This window comes from Cotesia glomerata, linkage group LG8 (genome assembly GCF_020080835.1).
Source record: "Cotesia glomerata isolate CgM1 linkage group LG8, MPM_Cglom_v2.3, whole genome shotgun sequence".
NCBI classification, from domain to species: Eukaryota; Metazoa; Arthropoda; class Insecta; order Hymenoptera; family Braconidae; genus Cotesia; species Cotesia glomerata.
This window is the reverse complement of record NC_058165.1, coordinates 18,040,187-18,059,042: the sequence shown is the minus strand read 5'-3', so window position 1 is coordinate 18,059,042 and position 18,856 is coordinate 18,040,187. Positions and strand designations below refer to the sequence as shown.

The 18,856-nt window shown below is 28.2% G+C and overlaps 1 protein-coding gene across 4 annotated transcripts in view; it reads right to left on the bottom strand.

Moving 5' to 3' along the window:
- Nucleotides 1-18,856, bottom strand: part of LOC123270262 — an 87,655-nt gene that overhangs the window by 26,609 nt on the left and 42,190 nt on the right. For all 4 annotated transcript variants that reach the window (XM_044736242.1, XM_044736244.1, XM_044736243.1 and 1 more), the window contains exon 6: nucleotides 4,135-4,324. In XM_044736242.1, coding sequence (XP_044592177.1) covers nucleotides 4,135-4,324 — 190 coding nt within the window. The remainder of the gene's footprint in view (nucleotides 1-4,134; nucleotides 4,325-18,856) is intronic.

Genomic DNA, 18,856 nt, shown 5'->3' with positions numbered 1-18,856 from the left:
ACCTCTTGTGGGATGTCGGGAGCCACTAACTACTTGCAATAGTATACAACCATCAATTCTATATTAATTTAAACAAAAAGTAACTCATAAACTGTACAAATGTTTAATTATTCAAATATTAATCTATTCATCGAGTGTTAATAATTGAGTGAACCAAAAAGTTTTAGTTAAATATTTCTCTCTTGAGAGAGCTTTTTCTATGGTTGTCGCTTTCCTGCGCTATTTCTTGGTCTTATTTCTTATATGTGTACTGGTTCAGTGGTAGTTGTTAAAAATAAGTCTTATATAAGCCTAAGGCCTATTTTTCAACCTGTTTTACATTTAAAACGCATTACCAGCTGGCCGATTCAACGATCCAACGATTCAAATCCCAGACACACTACGATAAAATGAAATTAATGGTTTTAGCCAACCGATTTACAGATATATCGACAAAAAGTATTTGTTAAGGGTGACTAGTGAGAGCTTACTGTGATTGTGTGCTTTGTATTGTATTGTGTGAGAGAGAATGTATACTGTAAATACCCGGGAAGAAACAAAAAAAAAATCTGAGTGGAAAGAAAGTTTGAATTTCTATCATTACTATTACCAGAATAAGCTAATGCCAATTAAGTAATTTACACTAATATATTTTATTATAAAATGAAGATAATTCCCTGTGGCATTTCGGCGTTTTTTGTATTACTCGTAAGCTCTTTCTAAAAAACAAAATACCTCTTGCACTTGCACTTGCTCTTTCTGTGTATTTGTGTATATAGGGAAGTAACCCACACTACATCTTTTGTCCTAGCAGCAAAGCACAAACTAGGACCAAATACCATACATATATATATATATACATATAGATATAGCAAGAGTATAACGGGCGTACAGAGAATACTACCCCACACCATTGACGTTGAATCTGGCACGTTGTTGCCTCCGGGGTCACCCGACGAATTGCGAAACGCTCCACCATCAGACAGACACACACCTATATATACATAAATATACCTATACTATATTCATATGTATATATATATACAAACTAGAGTTTTGAGGGTTTGAGGGTACACTGTTATTGCATTAACTCATCATTGTCATTTTTATCACGTGCCCACTTGAATCAACAGAAACTACTGGGGCTGGACGATTGTGAATTTTATGTATATAAAACTAAAAACCTTTAACGATCAGAATTCACGCATTTAAAGCAGCTTGTTTTTACACACATCTCTTTAACACTATTATATACTATTTTTATCTTTTGTTTTTACTTTTATCTTCCACTGGATGATATTCTACGATAATTACTTTTGTAATTACAACCACTATAATTTTTTATATTATTATGATTGCGAGTGGTTTGGGCTGTTGGTATTTTAATTGTTAAAAAAAAAAAAAAAAATACATGCTGTTAATAATGTGGAAAAAATAAATTTGGGCAAGTGTAAGAGATTTACTTTGTGAATTGTCAATAATATAATCAATATAGTCAATAGAATGGTGAGAGTTACGAGTGTCTCTACGATCGCATTATGCATCGACACAAGATTACTCGTGTACTTTAGTGTATTCTAGTGTATACCCTTTGCCGTTGTCGTTGTCTCGAACAGGACGAGAGGTGGTATGGATGAAAGCTTGGTTCTTGTGTATATTTTATCCCTCGAAGGAGACACTGAACTACCGTATATGTTAAACTCACTAGTTTTTGTTGCATCGCCAGTAAAGTAAGAGCTAGGTTACACTAGATCTCTGTACAGAAGAGTTGAGTAAAAAGGGTGAGTCTGGTAATAAACTTCAGGACCTTATCCATATAAATATAAATATAGGAATAGGTGTATATGTATATATACAGGAGTTTCGAAAGGACGTGCTGTAAAGCGTGAAATTCAAAGGGAATGTGAGATCCCGCGGCATGAATCCTTAAAAGCTCTCACTCGAGTGTACTCCAAAAAGAGTAAGCTAAGCTTTGTACTTAATGTCTCTCGACTAATAAATACTATATATACATATAATTACATATAATACTTTATTGAAACTCTATATATATATATATATTTAAAAGAATTAAAACAATAAAGATTTTTTGGATTGAAAAAAATATAAATTGAATGAAAATGATTAATCAAACTCATTTGTTCTAATAGAGCCAAGAGTAAATGGAATTTAATGGTGCTGAATACGCAAGTCAAGGAATATAACGAATACACGACGAATACTGTCCGCGAACTATTATACTATTATACTACTATACTATGTGTATAGGTAGTAGTATGTAAACCCGTTGGTGACCATTACTAAGCATTGTGTCTGCGGTTACAAGCGATTTGTACCCTTGCAGACCATGCAATATAATATTAGCGACATTTATTAAAGTTACACCGTACATTTGTCCATGATACATAATAATATTTAACTTAAATATATTATACATATTCAAATTTGTTTTCTTCACTATTCTCCAATTTTAAGTAATTTAATAATATTTAAAATTATTAAATTATATATTATAAGATTTAATGTCTATCCATGTTTAAATTCCAACAAACTTAATTACATATATGTGTTTACGGGAGTTTTGGTGTCAAAAGTTTTAATTCAAGTACCAGAGTATGATTTTAATTAATATTGAATACCACATTGATTTTTAATAAAATAAAGAAAAACTTTTCTCTACCTCCTTGAATAGTATAATATTTATTCGATATATTTTTTAACTGATAAATAAAATTTAAACATAATAAAGTCCGTATGTACTCTGATTATATCTCTTTATAAATTCATATAAATTTTTTATAAAAAAAACAAAAAAAAAAAAAACAAAAAACGTTTGTTTACGCTTAAATTTTTTGCAATGAGTGTCATAAAATATATTAAATTATAGATGTGTATACATAGCGATAGCAATAAAGGAGACATTACTTTGCACTGAGCACACACATAGGTCATTTTTAAGATATGATCAAAATACGTCAGATGACAATTTTTTTTTTATTTTTATAAAACTAAATAAAGTTTAAAGAAAATATTTATCGACCATTAAGTACACTAAATTATCAATTATTTAAATATAAAAAATCATTAAACATTCCAAGACAATTTATATTGCATATTTTACCTAAACAATGTCGATTGATAGAATGAAAAAAAAAAATAGTAGTGGTACCTAATGGTATGTGATTGTGCTGAGATTCTCTTTTCCTTTTATACATATATTTATACCAGTAAGCTTGTGTGTTCTCAACACCCTATTCTACTATATATACTATGACCGTATCCTAATGACTAGGGTTCTATAAGACTTAACCGGACATTTCAATAAACTTTGGTAAATACCAAACGAACCACTATGACCACTGCCTTTAACTTTCCGTGTTAAACACCACTTTTATGCATATTTATCTCATTTAATTTTACTCAACAATTAAACATCTATCAAAACAATTGTTATGTTGTATAGCTTGCAATGATTCTTATGAAAATAAAAATAATAATGATAAAAGTAAATTAGAAAAAGGAAAAAAAAAAAAAAAAGATGAAGAAGAGAAAATAAAAGTAATGATGAAAACTCGATTTTGCTGGATTCTGGTGGTATCTGGGATGAAATAGTCTTAGCTAGTAATATTGGAGCTGAATCGTATATATAGTATATCACGATGGTGATCGGACCAACTAAATTTAACCGGATACGGAACGGAAATTCAACTCTCGATTCAAAGGTTCTCAACGGCCTTTCTCTACTCTATACACATCGATACCAGTTTCCTTTATCAATCCCAAAGTTTGCCATTTTAGTTTAATCAATATCCGAACCACTAATTGCTTAATAATTATCTCAATTAATTTATTGACTTTCTAAATATAATATCATCATCATTATATATTAAATAATTTAAATCAATACTATATCGAGACTGAGAATCCTGATCTAAACTTTTTTTCTTCTTTCTACTTTGTTGTTCTCGCTCCAAATAAAATCTATCGTTGGGTTAATACGACGGCCTACGGTCTATGGTTCACATTTATTGTATCAAGATGAAACAAAATCATGCAATAAGTAACTCGTCGAATCGATAAGAATCGTTTAAAGTTATCGGAAAACTAAAAGTAGCCCATTAAAATATTTTACGTTAAAACAAAAATTAAATTTACCTTGCCGACACCAGTGAGTTCTTTAACCCCAATTCGTCGTAAAAAAGCTGGTGGTGCTGGTGGTGGTGACTTGTTAAGAATAGCAGCGTAGCCATTTGGAAATATAGGATGTTCATCGGGTCCAATACTATCATCCCCTGATCGTCGTCGTCTGTGCGGACTCGACGATAAATTCCATTTTTGTGCAGCTCTGTAAAATTATTTAAACAATAATAATAATATGTAAATAAATGTTGAGAAAATAAATTTTAAGAGGAACGAATATTCGCTTGGGGAATAAAGTTAAGGAAATTAACTTAGTAAGATAGTACGTCCGTTAAAAGTGAGACTAAGGGGTGACATACTCAGTAGTGTCGGTAATCAGCAGCCCAGGTAATGTACCGTAACCCATAATACGTATAAAAGTCAAAAAGAGAAAGATATAATTATACTAAATTTGGGTTTTCTCCGTTTCTCCTTTTCTCCTTTTCTCCTTTTCTCGTTTACCTTTAGAGGTTTAAAGGGGTGTAGTACCAGGAATTAGAGTATATCAACAGAGAAAACTATATACCAGAGACCAGATAGTCCTAACTCAACACTCATCCTCACTCCATACCACTTTCACCTCCACCTTTATCCACCTTTATCCACCTTTATCCACCTACGACCCACGACCCACGATCCACAATCCACGGCCCATGGCCCTAGGGTCTCGTTAATCCATGCGCTGTGAAATTGGAAATACCAAAGCGCAACGTTCAACATTGAACGCGCGACTCGTTTCATTGTGGTGAATAAGAGAGCACATATTTTAAATATATTTTTTTTTCTAATTTATTTATCTTCTTGATTATTTTTCTTTCTATCTTTCTTTCGTCATCATAATGTTAAAATAATAAATTTATATATTTAATAGTTAAACTGGTAAAGTCATTGTTTATTCACTATAATTGGAGTACATGTACCAACAGAATATTTCTCACCGTCTACAAGTAATTTAATATTTAGTCGATTGCTCTCAACTGTAGACCTGTAGGTAATATTTTATTTATTAAACTTTGGGTTTATATTTTTTCTTTCTTTTCCTTCAAAAACACTTAAAAGAAATGAAATTACCTAGTGTAAAACGCATACAAACAAAGTATATCCATCACTATCTGAAGAAATACCTAGCCGATAAACACACACCATTCCCCGGAGAATTTGTTGCTACGCCTTCACAATCTACAGAATAATACGAAAAGAAAATAAAATAAAAATAAAAAAAACTTTTTTTTTTCCTAACTAAAAATCTATACCTTGAATTATTGAGACGCTTTCCGAAGCATGTGGTTGTTACCTTGGAGTCGAGATAACCCACACGAATTGAGCGTAAAGTGTATAACATAAAAAAAATAAAATAAAACACATATACGTTTATACCTTCACAATGCTTGTGAACTTTAACACTTTAAGAATTGAAAATAGAATACAAGGAAAAAAAAACACATATTTATACCTTTTCAACGTAATTGCTTCTTTTGTATGTAATAAAAAAAAAAAAAAAAGTGCCCTATACTTTGATATATTTTATTTTCTCTTGATCTAGGTGACTTTATTCAGTAACCGATAGATCTAACTGAAAATGAAAGCGAATAGCAAGAAGAAGAAGAAGAAGAAGAAGAAGAAAAGATATTGTAGACGGAGAGACTCAGGTGTGTGTCGCGAATACACAATCTACGCGTCAATCAAGAGACACAGATGTACAGATGTCTAAACAAAATTTCCTCAGTACCTCTTTCTTTCTACACCGTTCTTATTCAACAGAGAATAGTGTAAGGGAGTCAAATAAAAACTTATACTACTCGATTGGATTGCCGAAAGAAACAAAATCAATAAATTAAGTTTACTCGATATTTAAAGATTAAACAATTTTATAATTTACTTGAACAATAACGTTTAGTATTATTTTTTTTATTTATTTGAATATTATTCTTTATTTCTGGTTGGATGACCCGCGGCGAGAGCACACGTGCCACACATAAATTCAGCTGACGATGTACCAAACTCACACGCCATATTGGTTGTTGAAAATCCAAGAGTTTCGGGACGGGTACACACAACCACCAAACTTTATATATATTTTATACATTTCACCAGTGAATTTTGCACTATAAAACGTGACAGATAGTAGGAGCAAACGTGCGTGGGCAATACAACCCAGACATCCAAAAAGTTATCCCTACATATACACGTATGTGTACAATAAATAAATTCAAGTATTAAGTATTGAATATAAAAATCAGAAGAAAAATAGCTGTGAAAAACAGTTGTTAAAACCGGCCAGAGTCTCAGCTGGTAGTTGCTCTCGAAACTCTGATTGAATTGCTTGGGTACTTCCTTCCTTCCCTGCTATTGAATCTTCTCTACGACTTTCCCACATGTATTTTTTTTCAACACCTTTTTTTTTTTTAAAGAAATAAATATTGAAAAGATACACAATATAATTTATTTTTCAAGAGCTTAATGATGAAAATTGATGAGTTTATGAGAGAAGAGTAGAGTGTCACATCACAAACCTCTCAATTTGTACAACCCGATAACCATTAACTCATTCGTTATATTTCAAAGGTTATTCAACTTTTTTCGCAGTTATAAAACAGAAATATATGATGAAACATGGCAAGTGTGCAAATGGGCTTTTGATTTTAAAAAATAAAAAAATATAAAATTACGCTACACTGATTTGTCTATTTTATCACGTACCCAACGACAGGAATGTATAAAATGTATATATTTATAAACCGTAACAACTCGCAAAAGGTCAAAAAATAATTGAATGTATTTATATTTATAATAAAAGATTTTAACATGTAGTTAGTAACACCGAAGTAATTCATACATGTCTCAGACGGATGAAATAAAAATCTCGGTTATGATATAATGTACAATAAATAAATAAAAATAAAATATATAAATTTTGACAGCTTTATAAAAACTTATAAATTGGAAAAATAAATTAATCAATACTTTTGTATACAATGTTGGTGATAGTTCTGTCAGTAAATATAAATTAATTTATATTATTTAAATAAAGCATGCAACAGTCACATATAATATTGAAAATTAATTATTTTCTGAAATTAAAATGAAATATTATTTTTTATCGTTTCAAAAGGTTCAAAGCTGTTATTTTTTATTTTATTGTATCTGTTTTATTACTCGAACGATAGTTTCATATAAATATATCAAGCTATCGTGAAATCTGACTGTGAAATAGACTTGAAGAATGAAATGTACTAAAAAAATTGTATATATATGTATACAAATGTATAAAAGAGATCTTTGTCATGATTTTCCACTTGGTTGTGCTACGTCAATAGGAGATGGCTCGTAAAATATAAAAAAAAAAAAAAAAAAAAAAAAAATAAATAAATAATTTTTTATTCTTTACTTTGTGGTGTCACGTGAAAATATAATGGAGCCTAAGTTTTTTTACTGTAAAGGAAAAGTCAATGTTCTTTTTGCTGTAACTTTAAATCTAGTATATAAAGTTAAATAGCCATATAATAAATTTTAGTAATGAAAATTTAATATTATTTTATGAGTTTAACTTTGGTAGTAGAAAAAATTTAATAGTAATTTTACCTGATGCGATGAATTGAGGAAAAAAAAAGTAGGACACTCTTGCTCTTTTGTACAAACTGTAATTTCATTCTTTTTTTTTTTTTTTTTTTTTTTTTTTCATTAAAATTCTTTATTGAAATTTTTTTACAAGACCTATTTAAAATGAAAACTAAAACAACGATTCAATAGAAACTAGGTCTCTCTGAAGATAAAAAAATGTATATATACATATATATGAAATCTATTGAGTGAAAATGAAAATAATAAAAATTCTCACTGGAGTTTATTAAAGAAAAAATTCAAACAAAATAGACGAATAAAGCTAGAAAAAAAAAGGAAGAAAGAAAAAATATAATGAAGAATAAAATGCAAAAAGCAAGTGCGCATTAAATATTCATTATGTGATTCACAGATTCGGTAGAATCTGGCGCCAAGTTCCGTTCAAATCCGTTGTAAACGGAGCGCCAGACTACCGACTATGTTTACTGTAAGCAGAACGGTTTTTTGAGGCTGCGAAATTTTATTTAATTCTACGGTACTTTTTTTACCCAATTTGTTTATCATAACAGTAATTCATAATTTATTTCACCGTATTAATTAATTATATTTACTTATAACAATTTATTTACTTGAAATTATTAAATTTTATCAGCACATACTATAGCTCGCTCACAAATTTCGATCCTGACTTTTTTTTGATGGAGAAAGGTCAGTGCCACAGACTAGATAAAATAAAAATGTGTAGTAATCCTCCTATAGATAAGCAACTACAGTTAAAAAAAGTAATTCACAGCTTACATTTACGGCCGCCAGGGTGCACTGGAATTACATCTACATAAACTGTAGCTTCAAGGGGATAGTTTGCAGTAAAAAATGCAGTCAACACGAGATTTAAGTTGTTATCAATTGTAAATTTTCATTATAATTACAAAATACTAAAATCCGAACAAAAACAGTTTCACTGTAAAAAGTCGCGCCAAGTCCACGTTCATAAGACTATTAGGAAAAAAAAAATTTTTTTCTTTACAAACATACAAAATAAAAAATTAAAAAATCCAGTAACCGATATGATTGTTTATGATTTTCGGAAATTAAAAATTTTATTGTAAATTTAAAAATAAAAAAAAAAATTTTAGAACGTACTTGGTGTGCGTCATTGTGTATTTCAATTTTTTTAAAGTCCTAGTAAATAGATTTTACGAATTTTATCAAAAGTAAAATATTTTGCAACCACGCACACTAAATACGTTCTAAAATTTTTTTTTTAATTTTTAAATTTACAATAAAATTTTTTTTAATTTCCGAAAATCATAAACAATCATATCGGTTACTTGGATTTTTTAATTTTTTTATTTTGTATGTTTTTGTAAAGAAAAAAAAAATTTTTTTTTTCCTAATAGTCTTATGAACGTGGACTTGGCGCGACTTTTTTACAGTGAAACTGTTTTTGTTCGGATAATAAAAACTGTAGAATGAAATGTGTATATATGTATATATAAAATCATAATTTTAAAGCAGTAATATACATGAGCTGTTCTCATAATATTAGGTGGTGGTGATGGTGGAATATTACTACACGTATTACACACGTAACTTAACTTGAATACGCTAATATAATATAAAAGTTTAGACTCGACTCTGACTCTTCTGGTTCCATTCCTCCGTATCTTACCGTAATAAACTCCTTCCCTTTTCTATGTTAGTGTTGGCATAGTGTGTCACAAGCACTATCATAGTAACGACTACAACAACGACAACCAACAACTTTGTTTTATTTAACGTTACTCTAGCGCTTATCCCGCAAAATTAAAAATAAAAATAAAGTTAATTTAAAAATTTAAGAATTATCTTAATAAACTCACTGGCTGTAACCGTCCCACATTATTACCATAAAAAACATTAAACTTTATTTTATTTTTTATGCAAAATGTTTTTTTTTTTTTTTTTTTTTTTTTTCCAAACTAGTTTTTAAATTAATTTTAAATATTCATTTGAACTTTTAAACTTTCGTAATACAATTTTTATTTTTTATAAAATTCCAAAGGAGAGTTAACTAGAACATATGTACTCATATATACATGTATGTATAATAGATAGAGTCTAGAAACTAGTAATATAGACGTTGCTGCGGTCAGCCACAGCAAGAAGCAAGCAGCAAGCTCTTGAGAAATCGAAGAGATATAGAGCTACTTAAACCACTTTCTCAAAATAAATTTAATTTTTAAAAACAAATAAATTATTATTTATAGATACAGAGATTTTAATTAACAAACTAACAAACTATTTGCTAGTGAAATTTATAAAACTAATGTTAAATTAGATTTGCAAAAGTTATTATCGATGTCGTTGACGTAACTTTACTGACACGCAACGTTAGCAACGTCAGCAACGTCTGCGTGCCTGCGTACCTGCGTGCCACGAGTAGTAATATACAACAAACTATGCAACTACTTGAAAAACTTTAGTTTGTCTACTTTATGTATACTTAAACATTACTTGGATAACAAAACGACAGACACTTTGAGAAAAATTTAACGTTATGTTGATACACAATTAATCATAATCACAATATTAACTGATAAAATTAATTGAGCTTGGCTATAAACAAAGAAACAATATAAAATGACTCAAACGACAAAAAATCTTTTCATTTATTAACTAAACCCTTTTTTATATTACTATATATACAATAACAGCAACAATAATCTATTACCTAAAACTACTTATTCTACTCCTCATTCTCCTCCTTATTATTTTCCTTTTATTTTAGCTCAGTGTAGTCTATAGTACAAGTTTGCATTCTCGCCACTGAATTTCATCAACTTGCTTCAAGTATTTCCGCATAAACTTCCTTACACAAGAACCGACTACTACCTACTACTACCTACTACTCTATGGTCAAGTACAAATCCTTTGTACAATTAAAGTTTAACAAGTGTTTAAAACTTTAATTGTATATCATTATTATCTTGAGAATACATCATTTTTTTATTTTTTTTAATAGTCACACGGAGTAAAATTTAACTTTCATTTTATGGATTGTACATTTTTTTAAACCTAAAAACACGTAATGGAACAAGAAGTTAAACAAAATTAGTCAATGCCACTGCATCAAAGAATAATTTATCACTTTGTATAAATTTTAACATAAAAAAATGGCATTTGTAAATATAAAACAATTAAAATATTTAAAATATCTCGTGTAACACGCACTCTGCATACTGTCGGATGACATACCGTGACATACTACTGCAATTTATAACCATGACAGCGCCGTGTAACCTTTGATTTCAAGTTTTAAAATATTTTAGTCTCTTTATCATCCCTAGAGAACTAACTCTCAGAACATTAAAATAATTATAATAATAATAACAAAGAAAAATTTTTAAAATATAAAACAATACTCGTTTTACACCATATCATTTTTTTTTTTTTTTTTTTATATTTTTACATTTCAGTATTATCTTGCACCCAGGGTTTTTCTCTTTTTTAATTTTCAAGCAAATGCACTCGACAAAATTAATGTTTTTGTATTAAATAAAATTCGTACCTTTTGCTGGTAATTTATTTAATATTTTATAAATGGTAATTGATATTTATAAAATGAGTATATATTAAAATATAAATAAATTTAAAAATTTTAACATAGTTGGTGCTTTTGTCACCTCGGGGTTACATCAACAAAGTTAGGGTACACGCATCGCCACAGGCGTCCCTAGAGATATCCGGCAGGAAAAGAGGAAGTGCGTGCATGAGCGCTTTCGTGAGTATTTCTGTACAGTGCATATAATATATAATAATACTGCTACTACTACCAAAACGACCATACATACATATACATCTCATCATCGCCATCATCATCTGCGTGATCGTACACCAAGTAAAGTCTGATTCTCATAGTGTGAGGTATCACCCTTTATATACTCAAATATCAAAAAATATCATATTCACTACTTTTATTTTCACTCTTTTTCAATCACGTCTTTGTTCTTATTTTTATTTTCCCTGTTATTTTTGTTATCATCATCATTATTGTTATTATTATTGCCAACAACACTATCTACCTATATATATATATATATATATATATAAATGTAATAAAAACATAATGGATGATCCGGATGTACTCCAATGTAATAAACAGACAAATGATCCATTCTTTCATCTCCGAGATTTCATTTTGTACTTGTTCTTTTTTTACCTGAATGTCAATAAAAAAAATGTATAAAATACTTTTTATTTTTTAATAAATATTTAGTTATAACTGTCTATAAGATGATCTAGTAAGTCGGTACAAACGGACTACCGTAAATAATCGAATATGACCGGGCGTTGTCGGTGAACCGCGAAACAATGGTATTGATTTTATTTCCATATCGTGGGTTTTACTATTCGCGAGATCTGGTAAAGAGAAGAGAAGAGAAGAGAAAGAAAGAAGAATAGAAAGAAATAAGGGATGAGATAAAAGGACAAGAAGAGACCGTATACCCGTTAGACAGGGCATATCTTCTTTCTTATACTTTCTTTCTTTATATATATATATATGTGTAGATATATATATATATATATACCAGTCTAAGAAATAACAAAAAAATAAAATAAAAATCTAAGGGTTTTCTATATATTATTGAGCGACGGATGTTGAACGATCGACGTGCTTCTCACGTATAAAACTGTGAGAAAGAGGTACAAAACTCAAGAATAAAACTATACTCATACAAAAAAACTAAACGTCTTAAATAAAAACCTAAGATGGCAATTTCTCTTTTTCTCTTCCTTTATATTTTTTTTTCTTTTGTTCCGTTATTAATTTCAAATCCAGCTTCATCAACATTTTTTATTTTTATGCATTTTTTTTTGTACACAGTCTTGTACATAATTTACGATAGATTAAATAAATAATTAAAAAATGTCTATACAGGAAGAAAAATTTAATTGGTACAATTCTGACCCATCCTTGTTATATTTTTTGTTATTAAAGCATCTGTCCGGGATATAGTTCAATAAATAATGCGACTATTGTCAGCAAGCGGATTATCTTAATAGATAGTAAGTCATAAAAGTAAAATAGGAAAAAAAGAACGTTGTATGTTACGAGCTAAAAAAAAATGGCTTAATATATATCGACGCTATTGCTCGGCTACTGTAAACGGATTTTATTAAATGAAATGAAAGTATAAAAAAAAAAAAAAAACGTTAATAATAAATAAAATTAAAAAACTAGAGTTTTATAAAGACGTAAGATTGAAAAAGTTTTGGTTGATTTTGTTCAGTGATTTTTCACCGTGTTTATATCGATTTGAAATTATTATGATTAATATTAATACAGAGCGTGTATTTAAACTGATTTTATAAATTTATCAACTAATCCTCCTTCTCTCGTTTAATGAATAAATATTGGTCGATTAAAATTTCTGAATAATAAATACTTGGACCGTTAAATTATTATACAATCAATATTCATACTTGTAAAATATAAATTAATATCATATATGAATATTGTAAATAAATAACAAATAACGGTATAAATAAGGTAGAGAAACAAGTAAAAATAATAATATTAAAAAGTAGTAAAAGTATTAGATAGCTCACCTCAATTTTCCGAGACTAGACGTTTCAACATTCACTGAATAAAATATTAAAACAAAAAATAACCAAGAGCTTAAAGGAGAGATAGAAGGATAGAATATAAACAGAAAGAAAAAGGAAAAAGTAAATGATTACAAAAAAATAATAATAATGATAATAATAAGAGGAGTACAGAAGCCGGAAAACAAATTACGTTTCTCCGTCATTCTCCTTTAGCTTCTGCAATTTCCTCATGAGACCTGCTGACAAGGTTTCTTTTACATATATATATATATATCTATAATATAGTTTATGTTGAAGCTATTCAACCGATACGACTCTGACTTAAAAGATTCTCGAGTAAAGTAGAGTAATGAGCACACTGTATTTTCATCCTTTCGATAATTATTATAATTATTCGTTATTTATGAATTTCATATACTTGATATACTTATTGCTAAAATAATTAACAAGAGTTTATATAAAAAGATAAGAGTAGGTGAGAGAAATCCTTAATAATTTAGTCGTCATTAAAGACAGTCGGCTGTTGTTTGTTGTACACTCATGCATATTTTATTTTTCTTTACTTTTATTTTCATTTTCATGTATTCATACTGTTTTAATTGCCTCTTCAAGACATTTTATTTTTTATTATTATAAATAAACTAGACGTATGTATAATATCACAGTTTAATTTGCAAGGATAAAATTAATTTAAATATTATGATAATTAAATGAAACTAAAACCGAGTTTAAAGAATTTTGATATTTTTTAATTTACTTTGTCATTTGACCTTTTTTTTTTTATGTTTTTTTTTTCTTCTTCTACTACTAGTATTGATGGAACGGTCCCTACTCACTTATATGACAACCATATAGGTGGCATATATAGTAGTACCTCCTCTGTAGTAGACGGGGTGAAAACCTGAGAGGGTCGGCGAGCATCGACGTCCGTGCAAACAGTACCAATCCAATGGGAAAACTCTTCAACTCATCCCGTCGACTCGGATAAGCAAATAACGATAAAAGTACAAAAGCCCACGGTCTCTCGAATTTCCTCCCCTTCTCCTACTCACAATTTTCTATGCTCTACACTTTTATTCCTTGTGTACGCTCTAAAAATTTTTATGCTATTATATTTTAATAATTACACCCATCACATTATTATCATTTACATAATTTTAATGATTAAGACAGACACGTGATTGGTGATTGATGATTATTGATTATTAACAGTAAAATTTAATTTGTTAAAATAAATTCTCGAATAAATATTAATATATAATAAAAGCCTGAAGGTATAGAAGTAAATGTAATTTCGTTAAGAATAATATAATAATAATACCAAAAGGATGATAAAAGAAAAAAGAAAAAAGAAAAAAGAAAAAAGATAATTGGTTATTTGATGGGCTTTTGAAGACTGTACTCTTAATGACAATACAATACTTAAAAGTAGTTTATCCAAGTGGAAGCATCTCATTGTTATTACTTAATATTATTTGAGATATTAAATAACCCCAAGGTATATTTCGTTATTTTATTTTAATTGGTTATACAAACCAAAATGCTCAAGGGTGTAATAATAATAATTAATAATTATTTAACAACTGATGTAAAATCACTACTGGTACCTATAATATATTAAATGTTGATAATACTTGAAATAAAAATTATATATATAAAATAAATGGTGGAAATGATGGAAATGGTAGAATTAGAGGATATGAAATTTGAAGGTGGCATAACCTAGGGGGTGTTTTGGGCACATATGTGCGTACGGAATATCCAGAACGTGCCTCGATTATTCCCAGGAATGACGACCGACACGAATTTAATTTTAACGCTCTAGCAAAAATTATTGGGAATGTACCCAGGGGATGTACGTCTGTGGAAATTAATTTACTATTCCGAAAAAATTTTTCCATGTTCTCATCATTTATTCTGATGGTTTTAAACCGTATGTCATGACGAGTGATAAGAAAATTTTACTAAAAAATAATTATTAATTATTTTTATCAGTTTTCTTCTCTATTAAATTAATTAGTACAATGACAATAAAAAAATACCTTGGAGATTCTTTGCCTTCATGTCCAGATGCCATTTTTATTAAATATATAAACAAATAACTTATCAACAAACAGTATTTATTATTATTATTATTAGACTACTAATAACAATAACAGACTATAGTAACCACTGTAGATTTATTTACACAAATTAACAACAGTCAAATCATGTGGATTAATCGATTTACAGCTTGTCAATTGGCTGACTAACCGTTTAAATGCATTTAAAATGCAACATTGTTTTCGTTTTTGTGGTCACGCACGTGGACACACGCGGCTTACACTCATTTTCACCGATTCATTAATCGATTATATTATTTATAATAGTATTATCATTATTTTTATTACTTTTACAAAAAATCCAAATATTTTTTCAAACATTTAGAGACTTTGAATAATTTTATAAATTATTTTTAATTATTTTCAAACGATAGATAAATTATATAAAGTTATCAACAATTAAGAAAAACAATAGTTACTCTAATATAAAAGTATTATGACACAAACACTATAAAAGAAAAATAAATCATTTTTTGACTCAATTAATGCTAGATAATTGTTAATTTCTTTGTTTTAAACACTAAAAAAAAATTCACTACGATATTTGGTATACTTTTATTAAAAATATCATAATATAAATTAATTTATTACTAAATTAATTGCTTTTGTTTATTAATAAAATTATCAAAAAAATTTTTTCTTTTTGTTATTATTATTAATTTTTTTTTTTTTTTTTTTTTTCCGGAGTATTAAATTCGTAGTATTTCTTTCTAAGCAATTAGTTATTAATGTTACGCGTAAATAGTGACATTAGTATTAAAAAAAAAGGTGCGAGTGTGACGGCACACGCCGCGCTACTGAGGACGCCCGGCGTCGCGACACCAAACGCGACTACCACGTTTACTGTGCTTGCGCAAGCGCTATTCATTTTCTTTAGTTTTTCACCAAGACGTTGGTAATAAAAAATAAAAAACAAATAATAAAAAATAAAATTTATATATACATAAACATAAAATATAAAATACAAGACTAGCGTTGCCACTGAAAGTATCCTTAAATTCTTCTAAGAATTCCTTGTTGAATTCACATCCAAAGATCCAAAGATATTCAACAGAAAAGATAATTATTTTCATCTTCTGCATTTAAATTTCATAGTTATTTATTTAATTTTTTTAATAACAGTAATTTCCGTAGTTTTTCAAATAAATTATTCTAAAAAAATTTTATTTAATTGAAAAACTTTTCTTATGTATGTATAATACTGATGCACTGGCCTACTTATTGTTGTTTATTTTTTATTAACTTTTTTTTTTTTTAATGAAACTCCAGCATGATCGATTGTTACACCAACCGTATCGCAGAAGTGTATATACTTTATACCAGGCAAAGATTGAAATAATTATTCAGAATAACTAAAAAAAAAAAAAAACTAAATTCTGCAAGGTATCAATAATAATATATATTGTGTAATAAAAATTCAAGTACTTAATAGGCTGAGTTATAAGTTTACAAGCACGACTCCTACTATTTTTTAATAATCTAAAAAATATTAAGTCTTATGAAACAGAATAAGAGTAAAGTGATTGATTATTTTTGGTGCTAGACACTTGACGAACTCACTATTAAACGAATTAATGATAATATAAACCACGTGGCTCTCATTTTCCTGTCTGTACTGTTAAGTTGTCGAAAAAATATTATAAATACCTATTTCCGGTTTAGTTTATATATATATAAAAAAAAAAATTAACTATCTCTCTACCAACCGGAGCGTTATTGTTTTTCTTCTAACAAAAAAAAACTTTATTCATTTAATTTTAGCCTTGTGTTTATTAAATCGTTTTTTAAATAATCTTAATAATAATTATTATTTTTGTCTGAGTCTCATTGACTCTCATTATCACGGCTACTTTGTAAACTCATTAAATTCACACCGCAGCTGTAGAATAATATAACTAACTCTGAAGTGATAGTAAAGCGCATAATTTTATCTCAAAAAAATTAAATTAATTCTGCATTTATTATTACCTATTTCATTATTATTCAAATTCATTCATAACCATTATTTTTTTATTATAAATTTATAATAATAATTAAAAAAAAAAAAAAAAAATAAAAACATGAAAACTAGATAAAAGTATATAACAATAATAATAATAGTAATGAAATGAAAATGCTTGGAGCGACTGAGCGAACATGTCAATTTAATTTTTAAACTTGGTAATAAAACTAAAAATACAATTTAATATTTATATATATATGTTGTCTATTTTTTTTTATTTTTTTTTTGTTTGAGTGAATTAACGAATAACTCGAAAAAATACTTAGCCACAATCCCTTATCCCCTAAAACTCAAAGAACTATCTTATTTTTCCAACAAAGTTTCGTGTTATAGTATAGTAATAGTATAATACTACAAAGAATCTATCAACAAGAAAACTGCCATTTATTATATGTATATATATATTTGCTAGTTTTGTTCTTTCAGTGTCATGTTATGTGGTAAACTATAATGATGAAAGACAATAAATAACATAATAAATGTAAATTCATCTATCCATCTATGTATTTAGGTAGTTATGTTAGTATGGAGATAAAATATGCTGGACATAGAATTTAATCCACACTCTACCAGATTCCATTATACGCGTATTATTATATATAACACATATTTAAGTGAATTAGACTGGAATTGAATTTACTAATGAACCTTCTCACAATTTAACATTAAAATATTTCTACACTGGTTTCACAAGCACGCTCCTTACATATTTTACCAAAGTCCAACTAAATCTCTTGATAAATATATACAACCAACTATCAACAATAATATAAATTTTAATAACTATTATTATCAGAAATAATCTAATATTTGAATAAAAAAAATAACTCGAAAAAATTGAAAAAGTTGTAACGTATAAAAAGAATAAAAATATTTAAAAAATTTAAAAAATATAAGAATCGATCGACTTTACGTGTAATACCTTTACTCGTGAGATGAAATAAAAAATGGATGGCCCGGAGCCTCACTAATCCTATAGGATAAAGCTCACCCTCATCCCATTGCATTAACATAGTCCTAGGGATGAGCCCTTGCCTCTACTCGTTTCCAGGTGCTTTGAGAAACGACCTGATAAGAGCTACCCGACAATCACAACGACGACAACACCGCCAACGATCACAATCACTATAATAATATATTGCCGTCTACTAAATAATCCTTGTTAATATTTTTTAGATATTATTTATTGATATTTATCATCTCATGATTTTAACTATATAATATATTTAATTTAAACAATGGTAAAATTTAATAAGATTTACTGAATTACTATCTGTCAAAAATAATAATAGAAAAAAAGGTTAATCGTCGACTCAACTATCACCAAAGTCATTATTAACTTGGACAATTTATATCCGCGGTAAGAGACCAAATGTTTTCGTCGTAAAGATTTATTTGTGGGTAACTCTCTTACTAACTCTTATTCGCAACGAGCTTATAG